The sequence below is a fragment of the Telmatherina bonti genome (genome assembly GCF_933228915.1).
Source record: "Telmatherina bonti genome assembly, chromosome: 12".
NCBI classification, from domain to species: Eukaryota; Metazoa; Chordata; class Actinopteri; order Atheriniformes; family Telmatherinidae; genus Telmatherina; species Telmatherina bonti.
Window position 1 is genome coordinate 26,236,654 of NC_136610.1, and position 16,379 is coordinate 26,253,032.

The 16,379-nt window shown below is 39.1% G+C and overlaps 4 protein-coding genes across 5 annotated transcripts in view; all 4 read right to left on the minus strand.

Annotated features, from left to right (window-relative positions):
* LOC306763163 (protocadherin alpha-C2-like) overlaps positions 1 to 16,379 on the minus strand; it is a gene marked incomplete at its 5' end in the record, with an annotated part of 198,701 nt that overhangs the window by 68,245 nt on the left and 114,077 nt on the right. The gene's annotated exons all lie outside the window — the stretch shown is intronic.
* LOC306763013 (uncharacterized protein) overlaps positions 440 to 16,379 on the minus strand; it is a gene marked incomplete at both ends in the record, with an annotated part of 63,124 nt that continues 47,184 nt past the window's right edge. Inside the window, 7 exons of the mRNA XM_079249681.1 lie at positions 440 to 2,788; positions 7,548 to 8,860; positions 8,936 to 9,053; positions 9,702 to 9,850; positions 10,826 to 13,212; positions 14,083 to 14,729; positions 16,089 to 16,226. Of these exons, the coding sequence (XP_079105807.1) occupies positions 440 to 2,788; positions 7,548 to 8,860; positions 8,936 to 9,053; positions 9,702 to 9,850; positions 10,826 to 13,212; positions 14,083 to 14,729; positions 16,089 to 16,226 (7,101 nt within the window). The remainder of the gene's footprint in view (positions 2,789 to 7,547; positions 8,861 to 8,935; positions 9,054 to 9,701; positions 9,851 to 10,825; positions 13,213 to 14,082; positions 14,730 to 16,088; positions 16,227 to 16,379) is intronic.
* On the minus strand, positions 3,922 to 6,306 carry LOC306763170 (protocadherin alpha-8-like; the record flags this gene model as incomplete). Its single annotated transcript, XM_079249905.1, has 1 exon — positions 3,922 to 6,306. One exon carries the CDS (start codon positions 6,304 to 6,306, stop codon positions 3,922 to 3,924), a length of 2,385 nt encoding a protein of 794 aa, XP_079106031.1.
* LOC306763014 (protocadherin alpha-12-like) lies at positions 13,926 to 16,313 on the minus strand (the record flags this gene model as incomplete). Its single annotated transcript, XM_079249682.1, has 1 exon — positions 13,926 to 16,313. One exon carries the CDS (start codon positions 16,311 to 16,313, stop codon positions 13,926 to 13,928), a length of 2,388 nt encoding a protein of 795 aa, XP_079105808.1.

The following is a 16,379-nucleotide window of genomic DNA, read 5'->3' on the forward strand; positions in this document are numbered from 1 at the left end:
GGGGCTGCGTTTGCAGAAGTGAAGCAAGTCATGTTTAAAATGATAAGTACAAGCTGTACCTGACGTAAGAAAAGATACATTCATCTGTGGATTTTTTTTAGAGTTGGAAAATAAAAATAAAAAAAAAAAAAGAAAAATTGAAATTTTCCCATCGTTCTCGATAATTGATAAATATATACATCCAAATTCAATTATGATAGAACGAAAAATAAAAAAAATGAATAATAATAATAATAATAATAATAATAATAATAATAATAACAACTGTAAGTTATGGCGTGTCTTGGACTGCGTTTCAGCACCAAGGTCAGCGACTCAGAATTTAAAATTCGCAGGCAGTAGTTAGAGAAAGAAACTAACAACAGGAAAACAAAGAAAGGACAAACATTGCTAGGACTGTACTAAAATCTGTTGTACACAAAATATGTAGCAGCAGAAATTAGATGCCGCCATAGGATGTTTGCAGCCTTACCTTCTCTTTGTTAGGTAAAGTCTGAGTTCTGGTAAAAGTATCTCCTCCATTTATACTGATCAGCTCCGCATCCACAGGTGGAAACGGTGCAGGAAAAACCATGACATCACTTTTTAGTGTGTCTGAGCTGAAACACACGTCGTACTGCTGAGTAGCTTTAGAGTAAGACCAGCTCCCGTCCGGGTGGGTGGTGATCATTGGGGCGCTGTATCTGCTGAAACTGCTGTCTGTCCTGTGGCATTTGACAGCTATGAGGCCTATAAGACTCAGTAGAAAGATGACTGACACCGAGACAATTGCGATCAGCAGATATAAGTTCAGATCAGAGAAGTTGTCCTCTTTCAAAGGGACAAGTCTGAAGTTTGTCTGGATGTCAGCTGTGCTTTCAACCACCATCACATCAATAGATACAGTAGCTGACAGAGAAGGTTCTCCGTTATCAGAAACCAGCACCACCAAGGGGTGGGTTTTCAAGTCATTGTCGCTCATTCTCCTCTTAGTCCTGATTTCCCCGTTGCTGGTTCCGATCCTGAACAAGTTGTTTCCTTTGGGCTCAAACAGATGATAAGAAAGCAGCGCATTGTATCCAGAGTCTGCGTCCACAGCCCTGATCTTTGCTACAAAGTATCCTGCTTCAGCAGAATAGGGAATGCTCTCACTGTTAACAGAACCAGGCTCAGAATATGGCGCTAGAATCGTAGGACTGTTGTCATTCTCATCTAGGATGAATACGTTCACAGTCACGTTGCTGCTGAGTGGAGGAACACCAGAGTCCGTGGCTTTAACTTTAAACTGGAAAGTCTTTAACTCCTCGTAGTTAAAATTTTGAAGTGTCATGACATCTCCCGTCTCAGGGTTTATGTTAAACATTGTAGACAGAGCCACAGAGGTATTATTACTTATTAATGAATAGCTGACATGGCCATTTTCACCAGCGTCAGCATCAGTTGCTGTAACTGCTTTTAGAACGGATCTCACAGGATTGTTTTCCTTCACATAGATGTCAATTACTTCCTCAGAAAACACAGGTGCATTGTCATTAACATCTGACACCTGAATGATAAGTTTGCTGATACTAGTGAGAGGAGGACTACCTTCATCAGTAGCTTTGATCTTAATATCATAATGGGAAATTAGTTCTCTATCGAGAGCACCAGCTGTAACCAAGGAATAATAATTTTTATAATTTGTCTCTAACTTAAAGGGCACTGAATTCAGCACCTCACATCTAACTTCACCATTTTTCCCACCATCTTTGTCAAGGACTGATACAAGTGCAATTGCAGTACCAATTTCAACATCCTCTTTCACAGTATTGAGCAGTGAGGTCATGGTTACATCAGGCACATTATCATTTAGATCCACCACCTCAACCAACACTTTACACTGTGCCGTTAATGGAGGCTGCCCTTTGTCTGTAGCCTGCACACGGATTTCAAAAGCATGATTATTTTCAAAGTCAATTGTTCCTTTTACTGTTATTATTCCCGACTCAGAATCAATTTCAAAGATTTCTAATACGTGGTCCTGATCTTTTGTATTAAATAAATATAATATGTCTTTGTTTATTCCTTCGTCAGCGTCAGTCGCAGTTACTCTTATCACTGTTGTACCAATTGCTGAATTTTCTAAAATACTTGTTTTGTACAATGTTTCTGTAAAAGTCGGAATGTTATCATTAATATCCAAGACATTAATTGTGATCTCAGACGTGCCTGATTTAACCGGTGTCCCTCCATCTAAAGCGGTAAGCGTGAGTTTAACTGAAGCCTGCTTTTCTCGGTCTAATGCTTTTTGAAGAACTAACTCTGCTGACACAGTGTCACCTTTGTTCACCGCCAAGGAAAAATATTCATTTGGTTTGAGCTTGTATGTGTTAATATCGTTTTTCCCCACATCAGCATCATATGCTGACAACAGAGGAAATGTAGCTCCTGGCAGAACGCTCTCTGCTATATCGATAGTTTGTGACTTAGCACTGAAAGAGGGTGGGTTATCATTTACATCGAGAATAGTAACTTCAATACGATAAAGCTTCAACGGGTTATTAATCACAGCCTCCACGTTTACTGTACATTTTTTAAGTTTGGCACACAGCTCTTCTCTGTCTATTCTTCCACTGACGTAGAGAAAACCTGATTTCAAATTTACATCAAAATGCTTTCTATTTGACCTAGCGACAATCTGAAACATACGTGATTCCAAATCCTGGACACTGAGACTCAGATCTTTCGCGATATTGCCAACAGAAGTTCCCAAGTTTATCTCCTCTGGCACAGAGTAGGAGAGCTGTCCGTGTACTGTTCCACAGATATACTCCAAGACGACAAACAGCAGACATATAGCTGAAGAGGTCCTTCTTTCGAGCAGATCCATAATTCCATACGATAATTATCAAACGTAGATCCTAAGATTGACTTGTGAAATTGTTATTATTGGGCGATATGGATAATATTCCTCATGAAAAATAGTGTGTTTTATGCTCCCATTCCGCATCATACTCTGTCTCTGTATAACAAAGCCCTGACAAAAATGGTGATGCTTTGAACGTGGGAGGGGCCACACTTCAACGCCGAGCTGGCAGTGTTGCGGTCTAGACTGTCACCCCGTGGATATTTAACGTTACTCCAAAAAACACCTTCTCTGATGTAAAACATAACCTACATAAAAAATAGTGACAGAAAAAAATTACTCAAATTATTTTCACTTAGGTTAATTTGTTTAAGAGGGCGTAATCAATGTGCGTTCGCCAGTACATTTCAATACCATTGACATAGTGGATATCACATTGTGGACATTGGGCAAGGATATGTGTACCTGTGAGGAATTAATGCACAGCTTTTTTTTTCTTTTATTATTAAAACATTTATGAATCCTATTTAACATTACTGTGTTGCCAATAAGTGTGGATTAATTTGAAATAACAATCAAATGATCTGTGTAAATCACAAATGTAATTTTGTCTCTTAATTAAATTTACCACGACAAATTTTCAACCAATGTTTATGTTCAGTATTCTTTTATGATAAATCTAAATCAAAAGTTTAAATGACCACAACATTTTTCTTCTTCATGGTCAAAGAAAATGACATTACTTATTCGTTTATCAAAAGAGCTTTAATCTCTTAGATTTCTATTTGCATAAAAATAAAAAAGAAGGACTCAAATGTAAAAATTCAAAAGTCTTTTGATTACAACGCACTATCAGTGAGTTTTTTCCCCGCTACTTTTAACATATAAAAAGGCGGTTGAGTAGCGAAAAGGAGATTGAAATATTATATATATATATTGTTACACAATATATATATATTGTTACACAATATATATATATATATATATATATATATATATATATATATATATATATATATATATATATATATATATATATATATATATATATATATATATATATATATGAGCAGATGGTAGCTGATGTCTACTGGATTTTAGCTTACCTTTTCTGTGCTGGGTAAAGTTTGAGTTCGAGTGAAAGTGTCTCCTCCATTAATACTGATCAGTTCCGCGTCTGCAGGTGGAAAAGATGCGGGAAACACTACTACATCACTCTTCAGTGTGTCTGAGCTGAAACACACGTCATACTGCTGGGTAGCTTTAGAATAAGACCAGCTCCCGTCAGGGTGGGTGGTGATCATTGGTGCGCTGTACCTGCTGAAACTGTTGTCTGTCCTGTGGCATTTGACAGCTATCAGACTTATAAGACTTAGTAGAAAGATGACTGACACCGACACAATGGCGATCAGCAGATATAAGTTCAAATCAGAGAAGTTGTCCTCTTTCAAAGGGACATGTCTGAACTGAGTCTGGATGTCAGCTGTGCTTTCAACCACCATCGCATCAATGGACACAGTAGCTGACAGAGAAGGTTCTCCGTTATCTGAGACGATCACCACCAAGGGGTGGGTTTTCAAGTCATTGTCACTCATTCTCCTCTTCGTCCTGATCTCTCCGGTGCTGGTTCCGATCCTGAACAAGTTGTTTCCTTTTGGTTCAGAAAGATGATAAGAGAGGAGGGCATTGTATCCAGAGTCTGCGTCCACAGCCCTGATCTTTGCTACAAAATATCCTGCTTCAGCAGAATATGGGATGTTCTCACTGTGAACAGAACCATGTTCAGAGTATGGAGCCAGAATCGTAGGACTGTTGTCATTTTCATCCAGAATATAAACATTTATGGTGACGTTGCTACAGAGTGGAGGAACACCAGAGTCTGTAGCCTGAACTTTAAAGTGGAAAGTCTTTAACTCTTCGTAGTTAAACGACTGCAAACTGACTATTTCTCCAGTTTCTGAATTTATATTCACTAGTGACGATGCTGGTATCATGTTATTGTTACTGTGTAAAAACGAATATTTTACGTGGCCATTTTTATCAACGTCTGCATCATTTGCTGATACCATTTTCATAGTGATTCCCACTGGACTATTTTCTTTCATAAATATATTGATTGTGCCTTCTGTGAATTGTGGTTTGTTATCATTTACATCAGAGACATGTAGATGAATGATTTTGTTGCTGGAAAGAGGTGGGAAGCCCTCATCAAAAGCAGTGATGCTTAAATTATATTCAGGTACGCTCTCTCGGTCAAGAGGACCATCCACAGCCAACGTATAGTAATTTTTATAATTGGGTTCCAGTTTAAACGGAACATCGTCAGTAAGTGTACATCTCACCATCCCATTTTTGCCCCCATCCTTATCAAACACTGAAACGAGAGCAATGGCTGTGCCAATTGACGCATCCTCTTTTACACTTTGTAACAGTGATGTGACTACTATTTCAGGTGCATTGTCATTCACGTCTAAAACTTCAATTAGTAGCTTGGCATGCGAAGTCATGGGTGATGAAGCCCCATCACTTGCTTGTACCCGAATCTCAAAAGCATTGTTCTTCTCAAAGTCTATATTTTTTGTGTTTGTCACGGTGCCTGTTTTCTCATCTATGGTAAATAAATCAACCTGTCCCTGGTCGATTTCAATAAATGAGTATGATATTAGTCCGTTTTGACCTGCGTCTAGATCAGTTGCGTTTAATGTTATTATTGATGTTCCAATCTTAGCATTCTCACGCACACTAGCTTTATACAACATTTGGCTAAAAACCGGAGGATTGTCATTAATATCTAAGACGTTGACTGTAATGGTCATACTTCCTGTTTTAGGCGGCGTACCTCCGTCAATGGCAGTCAGTGTCAGCAGTACAGAAGGCTGTTTTTCTCTGTCTAAAACTTTTTGAAGCACCAATTCAGCATTTACGCTCTCTCCTTTGTGTATTGCCAGAGAGAAGTGATCATTTTGACTGAGCTTGTAGGTATTTACTGCATTTTTTCCTACATCAGAATCACGAGCTCGTTTGAGTAAAAATTTTGCCCCCGCTGCTGTGTTTTCTGTAATGTTGATTGTCTGGGATTTACTGAGGAATGAGGGGGAGTTGTCGTTCACATCCAAAATATTAATTTCAACATGATACAATTTTAAAGGGTTGTTTATGACTGCTTCTACATTAAGAGAGCATTTAGATTCGTCACCACAGAGCTGCTCTCTGTCTATTCTCTCATTGACGTAAATGACACCAGTCTTTATATTTACCTCGAAATATTTTTTCTTTGATCCAGCAACGATCTGAAACATGCGAGGCTCTAAATCCTGGACATTTATGTTTAGATCCTTTGCGATTTGTCCAACAACAGTCCCAACATTTACTTCCTCTGCAACAGAGTAAGTAAGCTGCTCAGAGACGGTTTCCTGACAGCAATCCAGCAGGAAGAAGAAAAGAAATATCCACACAGATCTTGTTCTTTCCGTCAAAAGCATTATTGTAGACAAAGAAATGGTGCATTGGGAAGTCACTAAAATATGTCAGAGCATGATGTGATCACGGTTAAATCAACGGATCCCTCAAAAATGTATATGAACCTTCTCTCTACCAAACAGGCATCCCTTCTTTGTCGTCAAAGCTCCTTTTGTTAGATTGCAAAGATGCATCATCGGCTGAATTTGGGAGGAGCCCCGAGCTGCCTAATAACATCCATGTGATGGTCTACAGTGTCCTCACGTGGACATTTGTCTGTGGTACATCATCAGTTAAGTCAGTCTGTAGTTGTAAACTGTAGATTTTTAATCATATTTATTAAAAAAAAAAAAAAAAAGGAAAAATGAACAAATAATATACGAAAAAGATGAATATTTAAAGCTACAAGATCAACACTTAATGAAATATCTTTGGGTATATATTCGTCCCAATCAGTTAAAGAAATAACATTTTATGGCGCTGGTATCCATTAGCTTTAGTTCTAAAATAGATGAAAGATTTGACGTTGATTTTTTTAAATCGCTTTAGAGGCTAAGAAAACAAACAAACAAACAAACCCCGCATTCTCAATTCAGAACCACGGATAGCGACTCACACATTTAGAAGCAGTGCTTAAATGGACCAAATAATAATTACACAATAATTAAAATATAGCCGTATAGGCGTATTTTTAAAACCCCAAACACACTGGTCTAGCATCTCTATAAAGCTGGATTTTATTTTATTTTATTTTATTTTATTTTATTTTATTTTATTTTATTTTATTGTTGCAGTAAAATGAAAGGGTACATGGAATCATTTGCAAGGATTCTTTGAATTTCCCAAGTTAAACTGACTTCTCAGATGGGCTACAACAAATTTAATGGTTCACTGATTAAATCATATTAGATTATACCCATGTAGACGACGTTAACAATCAATTATTTGGCACCTTAACTCGTCCTAGTTAAGCAGAATATAGGTCCGGGTAAAAATATGACTCTGTTAATAATCATTGGAAAACGGTGCAAGTAAAAATGCTAAATCACTCTGAAACTAAACAAGACTGTCGGTTTCCATTATCTATGCCTTTTTCCTCTTAACAAATTACTTTCCGAGCAATAAAAAACAGCTGAGTAGAAAAAGAGTAAACATTAAAACGTGCGTTTAACAACGGAAGCGCACATTTTAGCCTGTGACTAATAAATAATTAAATAAATTAAATACAAATAGATGCTAAAAAATCGAATTGACTTTATCTTACCTTATCTTTGTTTGGTAAAGTCTGAGTCCTGGTAAAAGTGTCTCCTCCATTAATACTGATTAATTCCGCATCCGCAGGTGGAAACTGTGCAGGGAACACAACTACATCACTCTTCAATGTGTCTGAACTGAAACACACGTCGTACTGCTGGGTAGCTTTAGAGTAAGACCAGCTCCCGTCAGGGTGGGTGGTGATCATGGGGGCGCTGTACCTGCTGAAACTGTTGTCTGTTCTGTGGCATTTGACAGCAATCAGACTTATGAGACTCAGCAGAAAGATGGCTGACACCGAAACAATTGCGATCAGCAGATACAAGTTCAAATCAGAGAAGTTGTCCTCCTTCATAGGAACATGTCTGAACGGAGTCTGTATGTCAGCTGTGTTTTCAACCACCATCACATCAACAGACACAGTAGCTGACAGAGAAGGTTCTCCATTATCAGAAACCAGCACCACCAAGGGGTGGGTTTTGAGGTCGTTGTCACTCATTCTCCTCTTAGTCCTGATCTCTCCAGTGCTGGTTCCGATCCTGAACAAGTTGTTTCCTTTAGGCTCAGAGAGGTGATAAGAGAGGAGGGCATTGTATCCAGAGTCTGCGTCCACAGCCCTGATCTTTGCTACAAAGTATCCTGCTTCAGCAGAATATGGGATTGTCTCACTGTTAACAGAACCGTGTTCAGAATATGGAGCGAGGATTGTGGGACTGTTGTCATTTTCATCCAGGATAAAAACGTTGACAGTTGCGTTGCTGCTGAGTGGAGGAACTCCGGAATCTGTGGCCTTAACTTTGAACTGGAAAGTCTTTAATTCTTCATAGTTAAAAGACTGCAAGGTTACTATTTCGCCTGTTTCTGCGTTAATATTTATCATTGTAGAAATCGGCTGTAAATTACTGATACCTTGGTCTGTTGAATAGCTCACGTGGGCGTTCTCATCAGTGTCTGCATCAAATGTAGACAAGGTTTTTAAAACAGTTCCTACAGCGCTGTTCTCCTTTAAATAAACATCGAACACAGTGTCAGGAAAGCGCGGGGAGTTGTCATTAACATCAGAAATATAAACAGTAAAATCAGCTGTGCTCCTGAGAGGTGGGATTCCTTCATCTGAAGCTGTGATTGTAACATTATAATATGGATCTCTCTCTCTGTCTAGCTGTCCATTTACGACCAACGAGTAATAATTTTTATAGTTTGTTTCCATTTTAAAGGGGCTGTCTCTGTTAATATCACAGTGAACAATTCCATTTTTACCTCCATCTCGATCGAGGACCGACACTAGTGCAATAGCTGTACCTATTTTTGCATCCTCCCTTACTGTGTTAATGAGCATAGTTACAGAAATCTCAGGACTGTTGTCATTCAAATCCAACACTTCGATTAATACCTTACATTGGGATGTCATTTGAGGAGAGCCTTTATCACTGGCTTGCACGCGAATTTCAAAGGCCGAGTGTTCTTCAAAGTCAATGTTTCCTTGAACTGTCAATAATCCTGTTTGCTCATCAATCTGAAATATGTTCAACACATGATCTTGATCTTTGCTACCTAGGGAATATGAAATCTGTCCATTTGGCCCTTCATCATAGTCCGTCGCCGTTACTGTAATTACTGAAGACCCAAATGACGCATTTTCAGACAAGCTTACTTTATAAAGAGGTTTGGTAAATATAGGGATGTTATCATTAACATCTAGGACATGGATTATTAACTCAGATGTTCCGGATTTTGGAGGTGTGCCTCCGTCTACAGCAGTCAATGTAAGTTTAATTAGAGGCTGTTTTTCTCTGTCTAGAGGTTTCTGGAGGACTAACTCAGCAGATACTTTTCCCCCTTTGTTCGTTACTAATGAAAAGTGATCATTTGTACTTAACTTGTACATACTGATGTCATTTTTTCCGACATCAGCGTCATAGGCTGACAGTACAAGAAATTTAGTTCCAGGTAACGTGCTTTCTGCTATCTGGATACTTTGCGAATTAGTACTGAAAGACGGATAATTGTCATTCACGTCTAGAATATTTACATCTAGATGATAAAGCTTTAATGGAGCATTGATCACAGCTTCTACGCTGACTGTACATTGTGTTGCCTTTGCACAGAGTTCCTCTCTGTCTATTCTGCCACTGACGAGGAGAGCACCCGTCTTTAGATTTACCTCGAAACGTTTTTTCTTTGATGCGGTAACTATTTGGAACATACGAGATTCCAGCTCATGCACACCGAGATTGAGATCTTTGGCTATATTTCCCACAGATGTCCCCGGATTTACCTCCTCGGATATGGAGTAGGAGAGTTGCCCGAACACTGTTTCCATGTAACAACCAAACAGCACAAAGGATAAAAATACCAACACGCGATTTCCATGAACCGAAAACATAATCCAATCGGAGGTGAAGCCAGTGTATAAGGTCCAGTATGAATGGAGTTTTTGCTCTCTTTTCTTCAGAAATGTCCACAGTGTAGCTCATGTCCCCAGCCAGCGTCCTGCTTCTGCGTCTCTTTGTGTTAAAGCCCAACAAGAAATTACATTTCAGATTTGGGATGGGCTACGGTGTTTCACGCATAATGTTATGGTCTACAACGCCTCCTTATGGGCCTGTGTTACAATTACACTGCACATATATGAGAAACGACACAAACGACACAAACTTCCTATTATCTTAGAATATATCAGATTCATACAGGACTGGTAATGTGTTTCGTGATATGCAAGGTTCACATGTTTAACCCTTTAACAAATGTACTAATGTAAAAAAAAAAGAAAAAAAGAAAAGAAAAAAAAGATAAATAAATAAAAGTAATACATTATGGCATTCTATGTGTTTAACCATGGAAACTCAATGACAAATTGGAGAAATATAAAATCTAAAGATACTAAAGAAAACAACACATCCAAAAATTGATTCATTTGAAAATAAGCAAAGCATAAAAACAAGAGGAAGTAGGCAGACATTATAGTTAAGGATTGGGATCATGGTCATGGATTAGGATGAAAGGGCTATATAGCCGAATAACAGAACTTAAATTTGTACTAATCTACCAGCAAATCAACAGGCGAAGCATAAAATCACAAGAAATTCATTGCAGCACGCATGTCCCTCTTGTTCAGTCGGTTAGCTCTACAGCACCTTGGACAGCGAATATTGCTTTTAAAAGGAAATAACTGGTTAACATCGTCGGACAAGAAGTCCGATAATAATAATAATAATAATAATAATAATAATAATAATAATAATAATAATAATAATGCAATTAATTTATAAAGCGTTTCAAAACTACTTTTTACAACAGAATATGCTATCCTTACCTTTTCTTTGTTGGGTAAAGTTTGAGTTCGGGTAAAAGTGTCTCCTCCATTAATACTGATCAATTCCCCATCTACAGGTGGAAACGGTGCCGGAAAAACCACTACATCACTCTTCAGTGTGTCCGAGCTGAAGCACACGTCGTACTGCTGTGTAGCTTTAGAGTAAGACCAGCTCCCATCAGGATGGGTGGTGATCATCGGGGCGCTGTATCTGCTGAAACTGTTGTCGGTTCTGTGGCATCTGACAGCTATTAAACTGATGAGACTCAGTAGAAAGATGACTGACACCGATACAATGGCGATCAGCAGATATAGGTTCAAATCAGAGAAATTGTCCTCCTTGATAGGAACATGTCTGAAGTTTGTCTGGATGTCAGCAGTGCTTTCAACCACCATCACATCAATGGACACAGTAGCTGACAGAGAAGGTTCTCCGTTATCAGAGACCAGCACCACCAAGGGGTGAGTTTTCAGGTCATTGTCACTCATTCTCCTTTTAGTCCTGATCTCTCCAGTGCTGGTTCCAATCCTGAACAAGTTATTTCCTTTGGGTTCAGACAGATGATAAGAAAGCAGCGCATTGTATCCAGAGTCTGCGTCCACAGCCCTGATCTTTGCCACAAAGTATCCCGCTTCTGCGGAGTAGGGGATTGTCTCACTGTTAACGGAGCCGTGCTCTGAATATGGCGCTAGAATCGTAGGACTGTTGTCATTTTCATCCAGGATAAAGACCTTGACAGTCACGTTGCTGCTGAGTGGAGGAACACCTGAGTCAGTAGCTTGAATTTCAAACTGAAACGTCTTTAACTCCTCGTAGTTAAACGACTGAAGATTAACCAAATCTCCGGTTTCTGAATTTATGTTTACTAATGACGCTGATAACGAGTTACTGTTACTTTGTAGAAATGAATAACTTATTTTACTATTTATATCCACGTCTGCATCAACTGCTGATACTGTTTTCATAGTAACTCCTGTGGGACTGTTCTCTTTTATGAAGATATTTATTGTACCTTCCGTGAAAATAGGTTTGTTGTCATTCACATCAGAGACTTGCACATGAATGACACTCGTGCTGGAGAGAGGTGGGTTGCCCTCATCTGTAGCCATGATGCTCACGTTATATTGACTTGCACTCTCCCGGTCAAGAGCACCATTCACGACCAACGAGTAATAATTCTTATAGTTGGTTTCTAATTTGAAGGGGACATCATTTGAAATTTTACAGCTCACGATCCCGTTTTTACCTCCATCTTTATCAAACACTGACACAAGCGCAATGGCGGTGCCAACTAACGCGTCCTCCTTGACGGTGCTTAGCAGCGATGTAACTGTAATTTCAGGTTCGTTGTCATTGACGTCTAAGACTTGAATCAGTAATTTGGCATGTGAAGTCATTGGGAAAGCTGCTCCATCACTGGCTTGTACTTGGATCTCAAAAACGTGGTTTTCTTCAAAATCGATATTTTCTTTATTTGTGACAGTCCCTGTAATTTCATCTATGGAAAAGATTTCAGTTTTTTTCCCTCGACCGACTTCACTAAATGAGTATTTTATCTGTCCATTTTTGCCTGCATCTAAATCGGTAGCATGTAACGTTATTACAGAGGTACCGGTCTGCACATTTTCATACACACTTGCTTTGTATAAAGTTTGGTTGAATACAGGAGCATTATCATTAATGTCCAACACATTTACTATTATGTTCATTGTACCGGATTTGGCAGGTGTCCCTCCATCTAAGGCAGTCAGTGTCAGTTCAATCACAGGCCTCTTTTCTCTGTCTAAAACCTTCCGAAGCACAAGTTCAGGAATTATATGATCCCCTTTATATGTTTCCAGAGAGAAATACTCATTTTGACTAAGTCTATATGTGTTTATTGTATTTTTACCAACGTCTGCATCGTGAGCAGGATACAAAGGAAATTTTGTGCCTGCTGCTGTGTTCTCTGTAATGTTCAATATCTGCGACTTGCTGAAGAATAAGGGGGAGTTATCATTTACATCTGCTATTGCAATCTCAATGCGGTACAGTTTCAGGGGATTATTAATTACTGCTTCAATACTGAGAGAGCATTTTGCTTTATCTGAGCAGAGTTCTTCACGATCAATATTATCGTTGACGTAGAAGGCACCAGTCTTTAGATTTACCTCGAAATATTTCTTCTTCGATCCATCAACGATCTGGAACATACGGGTCTCCAAGTCCTGAACATTTAAACTGAGATCTTTGGCGATATTTCCCACAAATGTCCCGAGATTAACCTCCTCCGCGATGGAATAAGTCAGTTGTCCACACACCGCTTTCCAACAACAATTCAGCAGCACGAATCCAAGACATAAGATCACCGGTCTCAGTCTGCCCCAGAAATGCATAATTCCACACATCCAGACAAATCAGGAATAGTTTTCTTCGGTGAAAACACAAAAAGTATTGGTGTTCGGGAATTTAAGGAAATACATTTCAGTTTCCACAGAAAAATCGTCCTCCCGTCGTTCTCGTCACTCCTGCCCGTCTCTTTGTTACTAATGCCACAGAAATATTTAAATCTAGGAGGAGCCCGATAACGCCGAGACATTCAGATGTGATGGTCTACAATGTCCCCGTGTGGACACTTATAACAACTGCGCTTAAGCTCAAACATCATCCAAGTAGTCTACTCCCAAATACACATTTCACGATTTCTTGAAATACTTAGCCAAGTGTATTTAATTGTGAAACTGCAGCGTTCAAGCTTTTTTTTTTCAGCCAATAGGTAAAAATGATAAGAAATGGTTTTACAGAAAAGAGAAAAAAAAGGAAAAGAAAAGGAAAATAACAATAATAATAATAAGAAAAAACAAACAAAACCCCTCCAAATTTCGCTTTATGATGTCTGGGAAAGCTGGTTTTAACCTCATGGTCAACACCACGGACAGAGAAACTGGATGAAACATCCAAAAACCTAGAACACATTTGGTTAATCAGCTGGTGGCTAAAATTTAAATTCGATCTCAGCAACATAACAAAGCTTACATGCACCTGCACTGTTTCTCTCCCAATCCTCAACATTGTCTATGAAAAATAAAATTCTATGTTCTTACCTTTTCTTTATTGGGTAAAGTCTGAGTCTTGGTAAAAGTGTCTCCTCCATTAATACTAATTAGTTCTGCATCCACAGGTGGAAACGGTGCGGGGAAAACTACTACATCACTCTTCAGTGTATCCGAACTGAAACACACGTCGTACTGCTGTGTAGCTTTGGAATAAGACCAACTCCCGTCAGGGTGGGTGGTGATCATTGGGGGGCTGTATCTGCTGAAACTGTTGTCCGTCCTGTGGCACTTTGTAGCTATTAAACTGATGACACTCAGCAGAAAGATGGCTGACACTGACACAATTGCGATCAGCAGATACAAGTTCAAATGAGAGAAGCTGTCCTCCTTTATTGGCACATGTCTGAACGGAGTCTTTGTGTCAGCTGTGCTTTCAACCACCACAACATCAACAGACACAGTAGCTGACAGAGAAGGTTCTCCGTTATCAGAAACCAGCACCACCAAGGGGTGAGTTTTCAGGTCATTGTCACTCATTCTCCTCTTAGTCCTGATCTCTCCAGTGCTGGTTCCAATCCTGAACAAGTTGTTTCCTTTGGGCTCAGAGAGATGATAAGAGAGCAATGCATTGTATCCAGAGTCTGCGTCCACAGCCCTGATCTTTGCCACAAAGTATCCTGCTTCAGCAGAATACGGGATTGTTTCACTGTTTACTGAACCATGCTCAGAGTATGGCGTTAAAATCGTGGGACTGTTGTCATTTTCATCCAGGATAAAAACATTGACAGTCACGTTGCTGCTGAGAGGAGGAACACCAGAGTCCGTGGCCTGAACTTTAAACTGGAACGTTTTTAACTCCTCGTAGTTAAATGATTGCAGACTGAGTATATCTCCAGTTTCATGGTTAATGCTAACCATAGTAGACAGCAGCATCGTGTTACCGCTGTGCAAGAATGAATATCTCACCTGAGCGTTTTGTTCAATATCTGCATCAAACGCCAACAAAGTTTTTATAGTTGTCCCTACTGGACTGTTTTCTTTCATAAATATGTTTATTGTGTCTTCTATGAATTTAGGATTGTTGTCATTTACATCAGATACTTTAATATAAATTATGCTCGTGCTGGAGAGAGGTGGACTTCCCTCATCTGTAGCAATGATGGTTATGTTAAACTGAGTTTTACTTTCTCTGTCAAGAGGGCCGTCAACAACTAATGAATAGTAATTCTTGTAATTAGGCTCCAGCTTAAAGGGGGCATCTCTTTGGATTTTACAGTTCACCATTCCATTTTTACCTCCATCTTTATCCAATACAGAAACCAGTGCAATAGCAGTGCCAATTTGCGCATCTTCCTTGACGGTGTCTAACAGTGATGTAACTCTAATTTCAGGAGCATTGTCGTTAATGTCTAAAACTTCAATCAATAGTTTTGCGTTCGAGGTGAGGGGAGACAAAGCTTTATCACTTGCTTGCACTCTAATCTCGAAAACATTGTTCTCTTCAAAGTCGATCTGTTTTTTATTTGTTATAGTGCCAGTTTTTTCATCAATAGTAAACAGATCAGTTTGTTTCCCACGGCCTATTTCACTAAATGAGTACAACACTTCTCCATTTTGCCCAGCATCTACATCGGTCGCATTCACTGTTATTATAGTTGTACCTATTTTAACATTCTCATGTATTGTGGCTTTGTAAAGCGTTTGACTAAACACGGGAGCATTATCATTATTGTCTAACACGTTTACTATTATAGTCATACTTCCTGATTTAGCAGGGGTTCCTCCATCTATGGCAGTCAGTGTTAGCCGAACCACGGACTGTTTTTCTCTGTCTAAAACTTTCTGAAGCACCAGTTCGGGAGATACACTCTGTCCCTTATGTATAATCAGAGAAAAATGTCCATTTTGACTGAGCTGGTATGTATTCACACTGTTTTTGCCAACATCTGCATCATCAGCAGGCTGAATGGGGAATTTTGCTCCAGCCGCGGTATTCTCACTAATGTTCATCAACTGCGTTTTGCTGGGAAATAACGGGGAATTGTCATTCACATCCAATATCGTAATTTCTACTCGGTATAATTTATGCGGATGGTTAATAACTGCTTCTGTAGTGAGTGAACATTTGGGTTCATCACCGCAGAGTTCCTCTCGATCTATTCTCTCATTAACATAGAGGAGACCAGTCTTTAGATTTACCTCGAAATATTTCTTCTTTGATCCAGTAACAACTTGAAACATGCGAGACTCCAAATCCTGGACATTTATGTTCAGATCTTTAGCAATATTTCCGACAGTAGTCCCGACATTCACCTCTTCTGAAACGGAGTAAGAGAGCTGTCCGAAAACAGTTTCCCAGGAGCAATCCAGCAACAAAAAGGCAATATATATCAACGCAGAGCTCTTTTTTCCCAGTATATCCATACTCATATGTAACACAAAAATAGTTAAAGATGTAATTGATAGTTCCTCTTCATCATATACAAACCA